Source organism: Cucurbita maxima, unplaced genomic scaffold (genome assembly GCF_002738345.1).
Source record: "Cucurbita maxima cultivar Rimu unplaced genomic scaffold, Cmax_1.0 Cma_Scf00019, whole genome shotgun sequence".
Taxonomy (NCBI): Eukaryota; Viridiplantae; Streptophyta; class Magnoliopsida; order Cucurbitales; family Cucurbitaceae; genus Cucurbita; species Cucurbita maxima.
Window position 1 is genome coordinate 2,560,046 of NW_019272035.1, and position 16,594 is coordinate 2,576,639.

At 36.3% G+C, this 16,594-nt stretch overlaps 2 protein-coding genes across 3 annotated transcripts; one reads left to right on the plus strand and one right to left on the minus strand.

Moving 5' to 3' along the window:
* The first annotated feature begins 795 nt into the window (after positions 1–795).
* LOC111493977 (alcohol dehydrogenase-like 7) lies at positions 796–14,951 on the plus strand. 2 transcript variants are annotated; one of them, XM_023143937.1, is made up of 10 exons: positions 796–942; positions 1,020–1,156; positions 3,358–3,404; positions 4,405–4,733; positions 6,406–6,488; positions 6,563–6,638; positions 6,865–6,929; positions 9,015–9,110; positions 9,306–9,470; positions 14,850–14,951. In XM_023143937.1, the coding sequence occupies exons 1-10, from the start codon at positions 891–893 to the stop codon at positions 14,868–14,870; spliced, it is 1,071 nt and encodes a 356-aa protein (XP_022999705.1). In that variant the 5' UTR covers positions 796–890; the 3' UTR covers positions 14,871–14,951. The 2 variants fall into 2 exon arrangements, with proteins under 2 accessions (XP_022999705.1, XP_022999704.1); XM_023143936.1 differs by lacking the exon at positions 14,850–14,951 and adding an exon at positions 9,825–10,455.
* Positions 12,680–15,787, minus strand: LOC111493966 (neutral ceramidase 2-like). Its single transcript, XM_023143918.1, has 6 exons — positions 15,474–15,787; positions 15,133–15,391; positions 14,930–15,055; positions 13,792–13,855; positions 13,545–13,714; positions 12,680–13,458 (listed from the first exon to the last, which is right to left on the minus strand). The coding sequence occupies exons 1-6, from the start codon at positions 15,713–15,715 to the stop codon at positions 12,895–12,897; spliced, it is 1,425 nt and encodes a 474-aa protein (XP_022999686.1). The 5' UTR covers positions 15,716–15,787; the 3' UTR covers positions 12,680–12,894.
* Positions 15,788–16,594: the final 807 nt, after the last annotated feature.

A 16,594-nucleotide genomic window follows, 5' to 3' on the forward strand; every position in this document is an offset into this window, starting at 1 on the left:
ATAGATCCCTCTTGAGGTCTAACGTTCTTGCTGACATACCGCTCGGTGTCTGGCTCTGATACCAATGTCGAATCTTAGATATGGATAGATCCCTCTTGAGGTCTAACGTTCTTGCTGACATACCGCTCGGTGTCTGGCTCTGATACCAATGTCGAATCTTAGATATGGATAGATCCCTCTTGAGGTCTAACGTTCTTGCTGACATACCGCTCGGTGTCTGGCTCTGATACCAATGTTGAATCTTAGATATGAATAGATCCCTCTTGGGGTTCAACGTCCTTGCTGACACACCGCTCTGTGTCTAACTCTGATACCAATGTCGAATCTTAGATATGGATAGATCCCTCTTGGAGTCCAACGTCCTCGCTGACACACCGCTCGGTGTCTGCCTCTGATACCAATGTCGAATCTTTAGATATGAATAGATCCCTCTTGGGGTTCAACATCCTCGTTGACACACCGCTTGGTGTCTAGCTCTTATACTAATGTCGAATCTTAAATATAGATAGATCCCTCTTGGAGTCCAATGTTCTCGCTGACACACCGCTCGGTGTCTAGCTCTGATACCAATGTCGAATCTTAGATATGAATAGATCCCTCTTGGGATCCAACGTCCTCGCTGACATATCGTTCGGTATCTGACTTTGATGCGATGTCGAATCTTAGTTGTAAGTTTTTTATCACCTTTTAAAGTCAGTTTTTCAATATTGAAAGATTACGGAGAAACTTTATACTTCAACGATATATAAATAAAATTCTTGTAGTGTATAACCAAATGATTACAAAAGTAAAAGTCAATACCATTTCATCTCACCGGTAACTCTTGAAGAGAGGGGTTCAGGTGAGGAGGAAAGACGTACCCGACTGCAATTGTTCTTATCCTCTCACTTATGGAGCATAAATCGTCGATGGCGAACGGCGGTAAGCCGATCCGGTGCAGAGGTATGAAGTTCCTTACTACATCATCTTCTCTTTGTTTCGTAATTTATGTTGTGTTTTTGAAACTTAATTTTTGTTAGCGGCGGTGTGCCAGAAGGCTGGGGAGGCGCTGGTGATGGAGGAGATATTGGTAGCTCCGCCGATGGCCTATGAGGTTCGGATACGGATCATTTGCACTTCTCTCTGTCACACCGATGTCAAATACTGGAAGATGAAGGTTCTTTTCTCTCAATGCTTTGTGGTTTTTTTTAAGCTCATTTGTGTGATTTAAGTGTAATTCTGAGCTTGTTTTTGTGATTAAATTTGGTATATGGAGTCAATTGAGCGTTTAAAGTTATATTTTGAGCCTATTCTATGCGTTTAACGTTTAATTTGGAGTTTGTTGTCTGATTTAAATTTGTGTTTAAGCTTAATGTGTGACCAAAGTGTGATTTTGAGCCTATTTGTGTGATTAAAGTTTCATTTTAAGTCTATCGTGTGTGATTAAAGTTTTGATTTGGATCTTATTTGTGTGATTAAAAATTGGTTTGAAACTTATTATGTGATTAAAGTGTGAATTGTGGTTTTGAGTCTATTGGGTAACTAACGTTTGATTTTGAACTCTTGAAGTGTGATTGAAGTTTGAATTAGAGATTATTGTAGAATTAAAATGTGATTTGAATCATATTTTGAGCCTATTGAACATTAAAATGTGATGTCGAACTCCCATAACAGACCAGCCTTATCCCAAATCTTCCACCCTTTTTACCCATTTCCTTTCCACCTAACACACTACGTTAAAGGATTAACTATCCAGCCCCTACTCTGACTCTACCTCAACCCATCTCTCCCTTTATTGGTCTTCACCACAATCCACCATCCCCCCAAATTTCTTTGCAGATGAAAGGAGCTTTGATAAACAACCTTTTCCTATTTGTATTGAGATCGAATATATGACATAATATTTTCCTCTGGCCATAAATGAATACCTAATTATCGAGAGGGCGAAACCTTATTCGTTGAGGAGACCGACGATGAAGATCAGCCCCCCATCGAAGTCTTCGTAAGACTGTTCCATGGCTGCGGAAACATGGGCTATGTGTCATGGCGATCCAAACCAAATCCAAGAAAGGAAAATCAGCATCAACAAGCTTATTAGAGGGCCCCAATAAATTATTACCACTGTGAATTATGACAAAGCCCTACTTACACCTTGCCATAAAAGGGTCACCTTTACATGATGGCTTTGATTTTTGGCTCATTGATATCTAAGACTCGAATTTCTTAGTAGAGAGGACTTCTTTTTTGGGTTTAGTTGTATGATCTTTCTCATTTATTGTTACGATCCATGCCCAGGATTCAGAATGCAAATTTGACACTTGATGACACAAGCATTTCCTTGCATCCCCTGCGACATGGTCATGTTACCTACTGCTCGTTTTTTAAGAGTGAAAACTATCCCCACAGACCAACACGAGTCTTCCAGCATGCTTTATCCTCACTCACATGCATCTCAAGAAAATTCGTATGAGGTCACCCAACATATGCTCCAAGTAAAGCACGCTTAACTTTGGTTATGATTGAGCTACTAAATAGGAAAGTGCATGTTGTTGGTATAGGTAGTGACTTTCAATTATTTTAAGTTTTTCTTAATCATCCTATCCTCAGGATCGCTCTCATTCGGATGTAGTCTCGGTTTATTCATGTACCCTTCCTTTACTCGAGTGACACATGCCCACCGGCTTCTGCCTTGGTTGGTCCTTGAACTACATCTTGATGAGAGAGGTATCACTCTGATACCATTTGTAAATACCCAGGCTCAGGATTCAAAATTCGAATTCGACACCTGATGGCCCCATCATTCCCTTGCATCCCCTGCGACATGGTCGCGTTACCTACTTCTCGCTTTTTAAAAGTGAAAATTATTCCCATAAACCAACGTGAGTCCCTTTAGGTTGCTTTGTCCCCACTCACATGCATCCTAGGAAAATTCCTACAAGGTCACCTAACACAGAACTGTTCCAAATAAAGCACGCTTAACCATGGAGTTCTTATGATTAAGCCACCAAAAAAGAAAGTGCACGTTGTTGGTATAGGTAGTGGTTTTCAATTTTTTTTTAAACCTTTCTTAGTCATTCTATCCTCAGTATCGCTCTCATTCAGATATGGTTTTGGTTCATTCATGTATCCTTCATTTACTTGGTGTCACATTTATGTTCTAATCTCACCGTCACACAACACAAAAAGCTCGAATTAATTATGTTCCAATGTCACTATCATGATTTTCGAAGAATAACAAAAATCATAGATTTAATTGATCGTTAATTTATTCCCTTTTTTTTCATTTAAGAATGAGATTTTTAATTTTATTTTTTTTAGAAAAGAACAAAGTTCAATTGGTTAACTATGGTTGACCTACGAATATTCAAATGTCACTAGGATCCTCCGGGGATTGTTCCAAGAATTTTGGGCCACGAAGCTGTTGGGTAAGTCACAAAGCCTCCATTTTCTCTGATTTGTTTTTTTAATATCTAGCATATGTACTATCATTTGTATTTCTATTTTCCAATGTAATTATCAAAGCATAATGTAACAATTTTTGTGGTTTATTTTGAAGTTTTTGTTTCTAAAATTTTATTATGATTATATTTATTATTATTTTTTAATAAAAAAATCATAAAAACTCAAGAAACAAATTGTAGATATAACCTTATAAGTAGCTTTATAAAAAAAAATCCATTGAAAGTTTAGAGATTAAAATGAGATTAGTATGGAAGTTTTGAAAAGCTTAAAGAAACGTAGGAGGGAGCCATTTTGTCCATGTTCGAAGCATGTGAATGTCAATTCTTAAAATGTGAATGTAGTGAGAGATACATATTTGTTATTTTATCAATCAAAGCTATAAGACGTGGATTTTCATGGTGAATTATTACCATTTAAGACAAACAATGAAAATTGCCTACTAGTGTGCAAAAGAAGTTTTGAGCGAGTGACAATGTTGATGACACAATAAGGATGTTTGAGGTTGCGTGCAATTATTTTGATGAAAAATTAGAAAATTTTGAGGAACTACTAGTTGATGTTGAGAAATTATTATACTGAAGTGTGGACGAAGCGATAAAAGTTTCACTGAGTTGTTGACATTGTGTTCTCTTGGAACGAAGTACAAGAAGATTCATGTAAGTAGCAGTGGTTGTTGCTTGTTTAGAAAAAAGAAATCATAGATACAGATGTATGGCTCATTTGCGGAACATCAAGATCAAAGCACTGTAAAAATTTGAAGGAAGTGACAAAAAAATGTTCCACCATTTGGTTCTTCTCTCTGAGGCAATAAGGGTCAATCTACGACGAGGAATTCAACCATTCTTGTTTACATACTAGAGTGGTTAAGCTGCTTTTTGGATAGTCTTACTAGAGCCTTATGGTTGTTAATATCCAGGCTCCATTTACAATTTTGCTTATCGTTTGACCTATTTGGTGTTGCAGAGAGGTTGAGAGTGTAGGAGACCAAGTGAGTGAAGTAAAGCAAGGAGATATTGTGATCCCAACGTTCCTGGCTGAGTGTGGAGAGTGTAGAGATTGTGCATCAAATAAGAGCAATATTTGCTCTGAACATCCTTACAAACTCTCTCAAGGAATGCCTCGATGTGGGACGAGTAGGTTCACTGATCTTAGTGGAGAGGTTTTGCATCATTTTATGTTTGTGTCAAGTTTCAGCGAGTACACTGTGGTGGATGTTACTCACCTCATTAAGCTTGATCCTATTCTCATCTCTCCCGACAAGGCATGCCTCCTTGGCTGTGGCGTATCGACAGGTAGTTCTAACGTATTATTTTTATTCATTGAATCAACTTTAATTATAGGGTCTATTTGAATTGATTTTCTACAGTTTAAGAATATTATTTTTACACTTAAAAAAAATACTATTTTATGTACTTAGAAAGCTAATCCAAACATGCACGTAATTTTATATTTTGCCTTGTTGAAAGCATTTTTATGGCTGAATAAAACTATTATTTATTTTTTTAGATTTTTGCATATTTTTTAAATTTTTGCATATTTTTTAAATTTATTTTACATTTTCTTGCCTGGGTTATGGGTTTTTATTTATTTATTTTTATTTTCTTGATTTTGTAGCTATGTCAAACTATTTTCATGGCCAAGTTTTTTAACACTGATGAATTGCTCTATATTTTGAATATTTTAAAGTCTGTGCCGTTATTGGTTGACACATGAATATATTTTTTAGTATGTTTATAAAAAGTATACTTTCATATCACTTATTTAAGTTTAGAGTTTGTTAATTCGAATATAACTTTAGTGGACAATGCATCATTTCATTCTTTAAGTTGAAGCTTTGTTCCTCCACCCTCACATTTACTCTACTAAAAAATATTAGAGCTAAATTCAAACTTAGTTAAGGTTGTGACCGAGTGAACTTAGTTGAGTAAAAAAGATTCCCACTAAAATGAAAGTTACATTACACTCTTCTAAAGTTATGAGGAGAAGTTTTGTTTTTTGCCTACTATTATACGAGTGAGATAACTTTTGTAATGTCCAAATATAAGAAGGGTACATGAATGAATTGGAAAACATTCAAACAAGAGAAATCTCGAAGATATGCACGTATGGTTGAAAAATGTTTAAAAGAATTAATAGTTACTATTTATACCAATAATGTGCTCTTCTTTCTTCTTCTTCTTCTTCTTTTTTAATTTTATTTTATTTATTCAATCATAATAACTTCAAAGTTTAGGTTACTTGTATTAGAGTAATCATATGTTGGGTGATTTTTGGAGAATTTTAATAGGATGTATGTGAATGAGGATAGTGCATGCGGAAATAATCCATCTTAGTTTGTGGAAATAGTCTTCACTCTAAAAAATAATTCAAGATAAATAGGTAGCATGACTATGTTGTCAGGGATGCAGGACAATGCCATGCAACGAGATCATATCAAAATGAGAGGAATCACGAGGATATGCAAGTATGGTTGAAAAATACTTAATTGAATTGATAGGTTTTATGCATACCAACAATATGCATATGCATCTTCCTTCTTGTTACTTCTTGTTACTTGGATAACAAGAATCCTACCTTTAGTTATCTCTTGAATCTGAATGAAACTAGTGATACAGTTAATATTATTTTTTAGTTAAGTTTTTATTTGTTTTCAAACATTTTCAATTACATGGAGGAAATTTTGCAGCCAAAATAAGACCTTTTTTTGGGCATAGTAGATACATACCAGTTGTATTTGAATGTTTGAATGTTTTGATATCGAGTTCTAATACCTTATTAACATACGTGATTTGATTCGGCTGAAATGTTTCTATTATTGGGTTTGCATATATACGTTTTTTGTTTAATTTTGAACGTTTTGTGGATTAAACTTACGTACTTCATGCATTTTTAAACAAAACGATGTAATTTAATTGTGTGGTACTCAAAACTCAAAGTTATTGATTGTTACACATTTGGTTACAGGGGTGGGTGCTGCTTGGAGAACAGCAAATGTGGAAAAGGGATCTACTGTTGCCATTTTTGGACTGGGGACCGTAGGCTTAGCAGTAAGAATTTCATTATTCACTTCAAAGGCTTCTTGAAAAGCTTCATGGCCAAGTAAGTATTGTTTCCCATTCAGGTTGCTCAAGGAGCTAGAATATGTGGAGCAGAAAGGATTATTGGGATCGATATCAACCCAGATAAATTAACAATGGGCAAGTATCTTACATATTTAACAAGTCAAGGGTCAAATTTCAACTATTTACACTTAATTATTCCTCAAATGACAAAAATGTATGGCCAAAAATTTATCCTTGGTTGAAAAAGAAGGTTAGTAACAAGAAAATTGGATTTATAAATGCTACAGTCTATTATAAGCATTGAGTTTATGATGAGTTTCCACAGTTTTTTTTGGTGATGATTTTTTCTTCTTCAATGCAGCAAAAGAGTGTGGAGTCACAGAGTTCGTTAATTCTAGAAGCATTGGGGATAAATCTGTGAGCCAGGTAAGAACTACAAAATTTATGATCTTGAGAGTTTTGAAAACATGTATTAAACAGATGAAATATCTCTTTATATAACCAACTTAGTTTTTTTAATATGAAAATAACAAAACTAACATAAAGTATATGTCAATTACCTCTCAGATCTTCTATCCATGCCTTCTTCGCACATGAGCAGGGATTCATTGTTTATTTTTTTCTTCCTATCCCCTATGACGAGCTTTGATGCATGATTTTAGTCTGACCCAAGGTTGTCCCCAAATTTTGGACCTCAATTTTAATTAGGCTTGTTGGTCTAGATTTGGCTTTTGTCTTCATGATCATCATGATCATAATGTAGCTTCAATCATTGTTTAGCGGAGACGAAGAAGTGGATTTGGGCTTAGCCTTGACCAACGTCTAGTTTTCTGTCGTTCTGTCGTTTGCCTTCTTATACCCGCTTTCAGAGGTATTCAACTATAGTAAAAAGTAATACTATGTTCTAGAAAGCAGGATAGTGGATTTATACTAGTCATTTAACAGACAACCTACCAATTTTTTTAGGAATGACAACAAAGTAACTTAGTGATAATAGTTTTTTAGGTACTTTGCATCACGGCCATACATTTTCAACCGTGCGGTGTCATGATTTTGACACACATGATAAATCTTAAGGGGAACTCAAGCCCCATTACTATTTTTCCCTCAGCTTTGCGACTTTGTCTTACTTTAGGCAAGGTTCTCCTTCACCAATCGAACACAACTCATGGAAAAACTAAACTTGTTCGGCCATCCACACTGCTTGTGAGTGATGTTCACTTGCTTGTGACTTTAGCTGACTTGCCTCTATCCTGGGTCAAGTCATGCGGATCGACATTGCCTCTACTCTAGGCCAAAGTCTTTTACATTCCATGTTGCATCTCATCTCGTCATCATGATTTTCAGCAACACGGCCCACGCTTCATGATGTCATCCCAAGTTTCAAGACGTCATTAGCCTTTGCTGCTCGCTTGAGTATGCTTATCGAGAATTGACTCATGAATCAACTTTATCATCAAAACACCTCGGACATCCATCCATTCAAGTACTATCGAGGCAGGAACCCTCCTGTGTCCATGCCGAGTCATTTACGGATATGTACCGAAGCAGCCACATATACCGACCTCCGACTCAAGGGTAGGGATGCAATGTCAGCACACCTGTGTTGTCTGACACTGTCCTGAAAAAATGCACTCCAAAGGAAGATGCCTAAGATGCTCGTCTTGCAATGCTCGTCCAGTCCACATCATGACACATGTATGTGCCATGAGATAGCTCACTTAGGCCATAGGACCTAGGGGTGATGGAGAGTTGACACCAAGCCTTCCCCTATATTACATTCTGAGGCATTTTTTGTTTGGTTGAAGTAGACGTGATTTTGGCGAATGGTCATACGGCCTCGTGGAGTGTTCATCGGGTGTCTGATTGACACCAGATTTGGTGAGATTTCATCTTTCATATAGACGATTTAACTCTAGAGTCGCATATCGAAACTCAAGTAAAAAATCTGATTTTTTAGGTTATGGTCTAGGGCTCTATTCGATCCTCTTCGAGCCCGTCTTTGACACTCTCGTCGCTATTGTTGCCTCCAATCTTGTTTATGTCTCAAATTAGCTTTAATGCAGTCTCTTCTTGGTGTTAGATGATACACCGTCCTCCTTAATCGCATCACGACACTTGTCTGTCTCGGCCTTTATGTGGTCAGATGGGCGTCACTCGCATGTCACCTTTTGACTCAGTCCTCATGTGGGCGGATGTACACATGGGGATCACAACCTACTCTCTTCTTTGTACGGTTGCGACACTTTGCATCTGATGGATGATGGAGTAGTTTTCCTTCCCGGTTGGCCAAAGCACATGCGTCAAGTCAGAGTACTCTAATAACCTGATATGAACCCTCTTATATTGGCTCAATCTCTCCTGTGGTTCAATCTCGAGTATTGTGCATCATCTTCCTTAACATTAGATCACCCTCCAAAGCTCCAAAAGAGAGACAGAGAAAGGAGTTTAACCTGTGGAGGTTATTGCAGTTGTTAAAACTTTCAAATTCAACATTGATTTGATGTGCAGGTAATTATCGAGATGACGGACGGAGGTGCAGACTATTGCTTTGAATGCGTTGGACAAAGTTCCTTAATCAAGGAAGCATTTGCATGTTGCAGAAAGGTAATCGTTCTCTTCCATGGATCACTATAGTTGGTTTTCAGTGATTTTTTAGTTTAACAATGTGAGAGTAGAAATTTAACCCTCAGACTTAACCAAATTGATTTATTCACACTTAGTCATGTTAGCTTAATAATCATTTATTTGTCTTTTCTAACTAATAGTTAAGATTAATTTCTTTTGCGTTAATGACTTTAGGGTCGGGGGAAAACAATTTTATTTGGTGTGGAGGACTCAGTTTCAGTTTTGGGTCTCAAATCTATAGATGTTATTTCTCAAGGGAAAACGGTGATAGGATGCATATATGGTGGACTGAAGCCCAAATCAGACATTCCCACACTCATTCAATGGTACCTAGATAAGGTAACTTTGCCCCACCTTTTCCTCTTTATCTTGTGTGTTCATAATATTGCATCAACATTTATCATTTATTGCTACCTAATCTAACTATCAAGTGCTATAATCTCATTTGTTAAATTAAGAACCGAATTAAACTTTTAAAACGATAGAAATCAAGTAAAGTCGAGTCCAAATTAAGGGAACTAATTATTATAGAGATCAAGTTTTGTAATGAAACCCATAAAATAAATGTGAAATAAAAAAAGATGTGGTCAAAATATAAGTAATAGTACCTCAACTATCTTCCACCTTTTTTTTTATGCAAAATTCTTTGCATGGTGCAATTTTATGTATTCTAGAATATGTAAAACCTGGCAGAAACTACAATTGGATTTATTTATCTCACACGAGGTTGGCTTTGAAGAAATCAACAAGGCTTTCAATTTGCTAAGTGAAGGGCAATGCCTTAGGTGTGTGATCTGGATGACCAAATGAAGCAACCTCCTGCCTTGTTACTCAAGCAACTTCCACTCTTACAATCCCCTTTTGTTTTAATGTTCAATGTTTCTTTAGAACACTTCAAATGCACTAGAAGCCCCAATGAGATATATGTAAGTACAAATCTTTTCATATCCAAGTCTCAACTGTAAAATCTAGAATGTGTGGCTGAGGGTGCATGTGTTGGGTTAAGTGATATGTGGCTAAAGGTTTGGCCTTCTTTTTTTAATGGAAAGAAAAGAAAGTCAAACGTATGGCAGGATTCATGAGAAAGAGAGAAAGAGAGAGCTTTGAGGGGGAGAAAATTAGTGGGTGATGAGAAAGAAAGGAGAGAATTAAAGGACATTGTCATTGACAAATTTGGAAAACAAATAAAAGATAAGATTTACGTTTTAGAAAAAGAAGTGTATAGGTGAAGCCTTTCCTCGTTTGGAAGAGGAAGGGACCAAAAGGCAAGGAACCCGCTTGAGAAACTTGATGACTAAGTTGGCATGACATGTGAATGATTAAAGTAGGAACCATGACCGAACTTGTGAACGTTGGTTGAAGCACGTTCTGACCAGAAGAAATTCTCTGAATTGTAAACGAGGCGAAGACATAAGAACGAAACATTAATTTTGTTTTCTGTCATAACTTCTCAATTTGAACTATGATTTGATTTGAGTGATTCAAAAGACATTGAAATTTTTATTTCGATCTCAACACATAAAAACACTAGAATCTTGAAGAAAAGATTGATACTCTCCCCTCTTGGATTGTATTGACATTTTCCACATTAAACGGAAAGTCTATGTGTTCTAGTAAATGGGCACCTCTCTTCACATATACCTATGTCTCCCTTAAATTTTGAAAAACTAGTTACAATTATACCGAATTTTCACTATGGTAAACTAATATATGTTCCAAGTAGACCACTACTAGATATGTGGAATTTTGGGTTCATCAAAGTGTGGAGGGTGGTTGAGGCATTGATCCGGCCAATGGATAGACAAGGAACTCAAGAGCCCCATAAGGAGCAACATATGTTGTCTTGGATTTGTTTCTTTATGCATAACACGTTTGATAGTATTCGAACTATAAATCTAGTTCCCAGAAGTACTAATCTCTCTAGTATTGATAAAAAAAATATTTGACAGTAACAAGTACATGCTTTTATCGTAAAATTGTGATTCACACTAGATTCAATCATGGTATTTTTGGGCATTGATATGAGCTTCTACGTGCACAAGCAGTCTCTCTTATAGGTCCTTCACTCCCCTGCTTTATTTGTGGTGTGAACCCATGCCCCCATCATTTAAGAACTCTCATTGACTTCCTCTGTCAAAGTCCTTATCTCAATAATTCCTACCTCATTCTTGGGGTTAGTGGCTATTGAGGCTTTATAGTGCCTCAAGTGCTACTTTGTGAAAGCATTTATGAACTCGTTGAACTCCCTTATCCAAGAAGCTGGACAGGGTCCCTAAGTTATCATTTGGTTCGATTTTTAACATGAATCTCTATTTCTCTGGTAGGGATCTTTTGCCTCCTCTGCTAATGCTGTCTCTCTCTCCCTCACTTTGAGGGAACTTAATCTGTCAAACTTGTTTGCAGCTGCTAGAAGAGTCTTTGGTTTCTTCTATGGTCTTAGGGTTGGCCATTGTTGAGATAAAACTACCTTTCAGTAATAACATAAGTTGTGTTGAGGTCTTGAACATTGTTCATTTAATTTAGTTTCTCTCATATTGCAAATGTCTAATATGAACTCAATGAACTGCTTCATGTAGTCTCCAATTTTTCTAATGGGTTTTGGCTCTAAAACTTTGCATCTGGCTGAGTTATGACATTCTCAAGGAAAAATGGGACCAAGGTTCTTGTTTTAGCTTGTCCCATATATCTATAGTGGGCCTAACTATATTGAATATCTCTATATCGATATCTCAACCATACCTTTGCATCATTAATAAGATGCATCGTCAATAGGATTATGTTTGATTGCTTCATTGCTATGTTCATGATTTAGAAATTTGTTCGAAGTTATATTTCTAAACTGGCCAATATACTTCTTTGAAATTTTTTTCATAGTGGCATGAAACTCATATGAAATAAGAAACTCTTGTTCGAGAACTTTTTCATGATGAATGAAATATTCTCTCCTGTTTAACTTCGTGATTTCTTCCTTCACCATCAAAATAGTAGTGAAACTCATCTCATCCGAAAGGTCACTAACAAATCAAGTATAGTTTTTTTTTAGAAGCTATAACTCTTGAACGCACTACTCTATGTGGACAATAAAAAGTTCATAGAGCTGTCCTCACGTTCAAAGCCAATAAGTCTTGTAGCTTTGTTTGTTCTATAGGTTCTCAACCTTCATTTGTAATTCTTACACAAAAACCAAGTCTACTAGAGCGTTCACCACATCAATTCCTTCGACTTTATCTACAATCTCATCCAATCGAGACTCTAGGTATCAAGATGTCATTCAACTTGCTACATTGGAATTTGGATTAATTTTCAAAATTATTAGAGTAAAAATGAAACTTTTCAAAGTTTGAGGGTACAAGTAAAACATTACCCAAAATTTAAAGATTTTGTATAATTTAGCCTTTATTCTAAATTGGTACATAAACCACGTCAAAATGTTCTAATCTAATTTTTAAAAACGTTTTTTACCAAGGAGATTACGATAAGATATGACAAAATTCATGTCTTTTTGTTGGTTTTTGACATACATGAGTTCCTCTATACTGTGCAATTCATTTTGGAATATGTGAACTTGACAGATACTGTAACTGAATTTATTTATCTCACATGAAATTGGCTTTGAAGACATCAACAAAGCTTTCAATTTGCTATGTTAAGGCCAATGCCTTAGGAATGTGATCTGGATGATCAAATGAAGCAATCTCCTGCCTTGTTTCTCCCCAAACTAACACTATTCCAAACTCCATTTGTGGTAGAGCTTAATGTTTCTTTAGGACACTACAAATGCACTAGAAGCCCCAGTGAAATATATGTTGGTTGAGTTTATTGCACTCTTTGATGATCCGAAGTGTCGTAACCGATACACACCTGGATTGGCGTCTGTTGGGATGTCCCATTCGATAGTTGCTAAGCTGTTGGTGAATGTGTTGTTGTCTAATGCCCATTTAAAAACCAAGGAGAAATCATCGTCATCATAAACTGGTGTCCATCGCCGTTTCTCTTGCCTTTCAACCACGGCATAGGTCCCTTCGGTCAAGAGATCGAATCTCGGGTTTGCACTCCAAAATCTGGCAGTTGGTTTCTGTTTGCCCCCTCTTTTGAACCAACCAACTTTTGGTAATTTGATGTCTTGTTGAATGTCTCCAAAGTTGACACCGTTCGGTGGAGATTCTATGAACGGGTCTGACACGAATCGGAGTTGGACGGAGGAAAGGTCTGGCGGTGAGACGATTGGCTTGGCAATCTTTTCACCTTTGGCTATTGCTATTGCTAGTTTCTTGAACTCTTGAATATATGCTGATAGAGTGTGTGGTCCATAGAGAGTTGAGGCAGCCTGAAGATAACATGGGAACATGGAATGAAACAAAAACCAGCCTTGGGAAGAATTGTAAGACAAAAACTAGCCTTCTAAGTGCTTACTTCATATCGTTGTTGTTCATACTCTTCTAAAGTAGCGACATATTGGGAGTATGCATTTGTAAGCCCTGCAATCACAACGTGGGTATCATCATCAAACTCTCCATTTCCATTGCTAATCAGAGTTTCCTTTACTGCTTCCCTTAGTCGTCGCCCCGCCATTGTTGTGAACTCTGCAAAACCAAAGGGTTAATAATGTTACACTGAGTGAAAAACTTGAATTGATAGGGTCTTTGTTTTCTATTTGTACCTCCTGGTACTGAGAGTATGATCAGTTTTCCTAGCCTGAGAATTTGAATTGGAAGAATTGCTGGCTGCAGATTCACCCGTCAAAGTTTGCAATCAATTACATTAAGCATTTTTGCTCACCACATCCATGGCTTCGCTTATCTTGTAAGTTATGTTCATGTACAAAAGTTTAAGAACTTCCATTCTGATTCTAACAAAAATTTTAAGTCATGGAGTCTTTATTTAAAAGTACGTATGATAAATGATATACCTAATAAATAACAATGTGTACTAAATGGCTATATAATATATTTGTATATGGTAAACTGAACCATATATATACCTTAGTAAGTGACTTGAAGATTACTTTCTACCTTATAAACGACTATATCTATCAAAACTATATATAGTAAACTAAATTGTATATATATCCTTTAGGCAGGGCTTGGAATATATACCCAAACCCACCCTTAGTAGATATTATCCTCTTTGGGATTTCTCTCATGATTTTAAAACGCATTTATTAGGGAGAGGTTTCCATACCCTTATAATGAATGTTTTGTTCTCCTCTCCAACCGATGAGGGATCTCACAATCCACCTTCTTGGGAGCTTAGTATCCTCACTGGCACACCACCCGGTGTCTAGCTTTGATACCATTTGTAACAGCACAAACTCACCGTTAGCAGATATTGTCCTTTTTGGGCTTTCCCTTTAAGGGCTTCCCCTCAAGGTTTTAAAACGTCAATTAGGGAGAGGTTTCCATATCCTTATAAGCAATATTTCGTTCTCTTCTCCAACCAATGTGGGATCTCACAGGATTATAGACGACTATATATAGTAAATTGAACCATATATATACCGCTTAGGCAGTGCTTTGAGGATGTACTTTCTACATTATCTGTATTCTCTGTTTCTATACATACTTGAAGTCATCAATATGTTTTCTAGGATTTCTCCTTGCATATTCTCTCTCCTATTCTATATGTTCATCTAAATCGAGTGTTTATGTTGTGCAATTTTAACACGTGTGATAGATTGTTTTGACTAACAAACAATAATTTGGCACGATACGAAACAAGGAATGGATAGGTGAGCTATAAACTTAATGAAGCCAAGCAAACAAAAATGTTTGATTTAAGCCAAACTATTTCTTTCTTACCGCCCAAGCATAAGGTTCGAACATCTCGCCGGTGTCCAACAAAACCGTCTTCGGCTTCTGACACCCAACCTGAAACTCACTGGGTTTCCTCAATGAATCTCGCAACTTCTTCCACAACTTATTGATCTGTAACAAAATCAAAAAATTTCCAAGGATGACAAAAGAAAAAGGCAAAGATTCAGCCCATTACGCATTGTACTGACCTGAGTATCACCCTGTTGAAAGCCAAAAACACCATGGCCATCCGTAGTTCCAGCAGCAAAACCAGGGCCAAGAGCAGCTGGACATGTCTTGACAACATTATCCCCATCCAATTCCACTTCAATATCCGTGAAATTCAGATACACATGGCGAAAATCAATCTCCCCACTTAGTTTCTCCGTTGCTGTTGTGAACAAATTAACCGCTTTCAAGAACTGCCTCTCCCCAATGATCTTTGTGCTTAGAATTTCATCTGGAAACCTGTGTGGCATTTTCTCAAACACTTGACGTGCAAAAGCTTGATTGATAGAAAGAAAGATAGAAATTGTTGTAGGTAGCTTACCCAGGCCCACGCCCCACGCATAGAAGATCACTGCCATGGCAGGAGGAGCGATTGAAATCGCAGGGCTTGCCGGAATCGGTGCAAAAGGCTCCAAGAACGTTGGGCGTGACATCGCCGACGTTGGATTGGCAAAATGCTCCGACGAACAGAGATCCGTCGTTCTTTCTCACTTTTGATGATTGGCTACTTGTTTTGCTGCATCGTTTCCCTCCCGTCGCTTTTATTGTCTCTGCTTTCTTCATCAACTCTTCAGTGTCTATTCTAAAAAAGAATGAAATCAATTGTTTAAAAAATTCTTATTAAGAACAAATACACGGGACAACTATTACTTTTGAACTTTTACAATTAGTATTAATATCTTTAACCTTTGTTACCATCCTTTTATGGATGAAAATAATCTATTTACAGCTCATATTTAATTTTAAGAGATACAAACAGTAAAAAGTTAAAAAAAAAAAATTCGGCCTCAAAGCAAAGCCATGAGAGCTTATGTTCAAACTAGACAATATTATACCATTGTGGAGAGTCGTGTTCGTCAAACATGGTATCAAAGTCATGCCCTAAACTTAGTCGTGCCAATGGATTGATAAATCCTTAAATGTTGAACAAAGGACTCCAAGAGAAAAGGAGTCGAGCCTCGATGAAAGTCCCACATTGACTAAGTTTAGGGCATGACTTTGATACCATGTTACATGAACACGACTCTTCACAATAGTATGATAGTGTTCACTTTGAGCATAATATTATTTTTTTAAGTTAATTATTACTTCGAAGCTTAATGTTATTAGTTTTATAAGGTTATAATGAAATTTTTGACAACTCGAACGCATTTTAAACACTTTTGAATGTCGGGAGGGTTCTTAAATCTTTTAATTCATTTTCACTCCCAACCAATAGTAAGAATTTTTTAATTGATTTTTTTTTTTTATAAAATTTTTTAAGAATTATTATTAAAATATTTTAAAATTTAATTTAATTTTTTTTTTTTGAAACAAAATACAAAATTTATTGGTATATTTTATTAAATTAAGAAATAATATTGGATGAATACGTTTAAAAGATTGTTTTTTTTTATTAAAAAAAAAAAAAAAAAAAAAAAAAAAAAAAAAAAAAAAAAATTT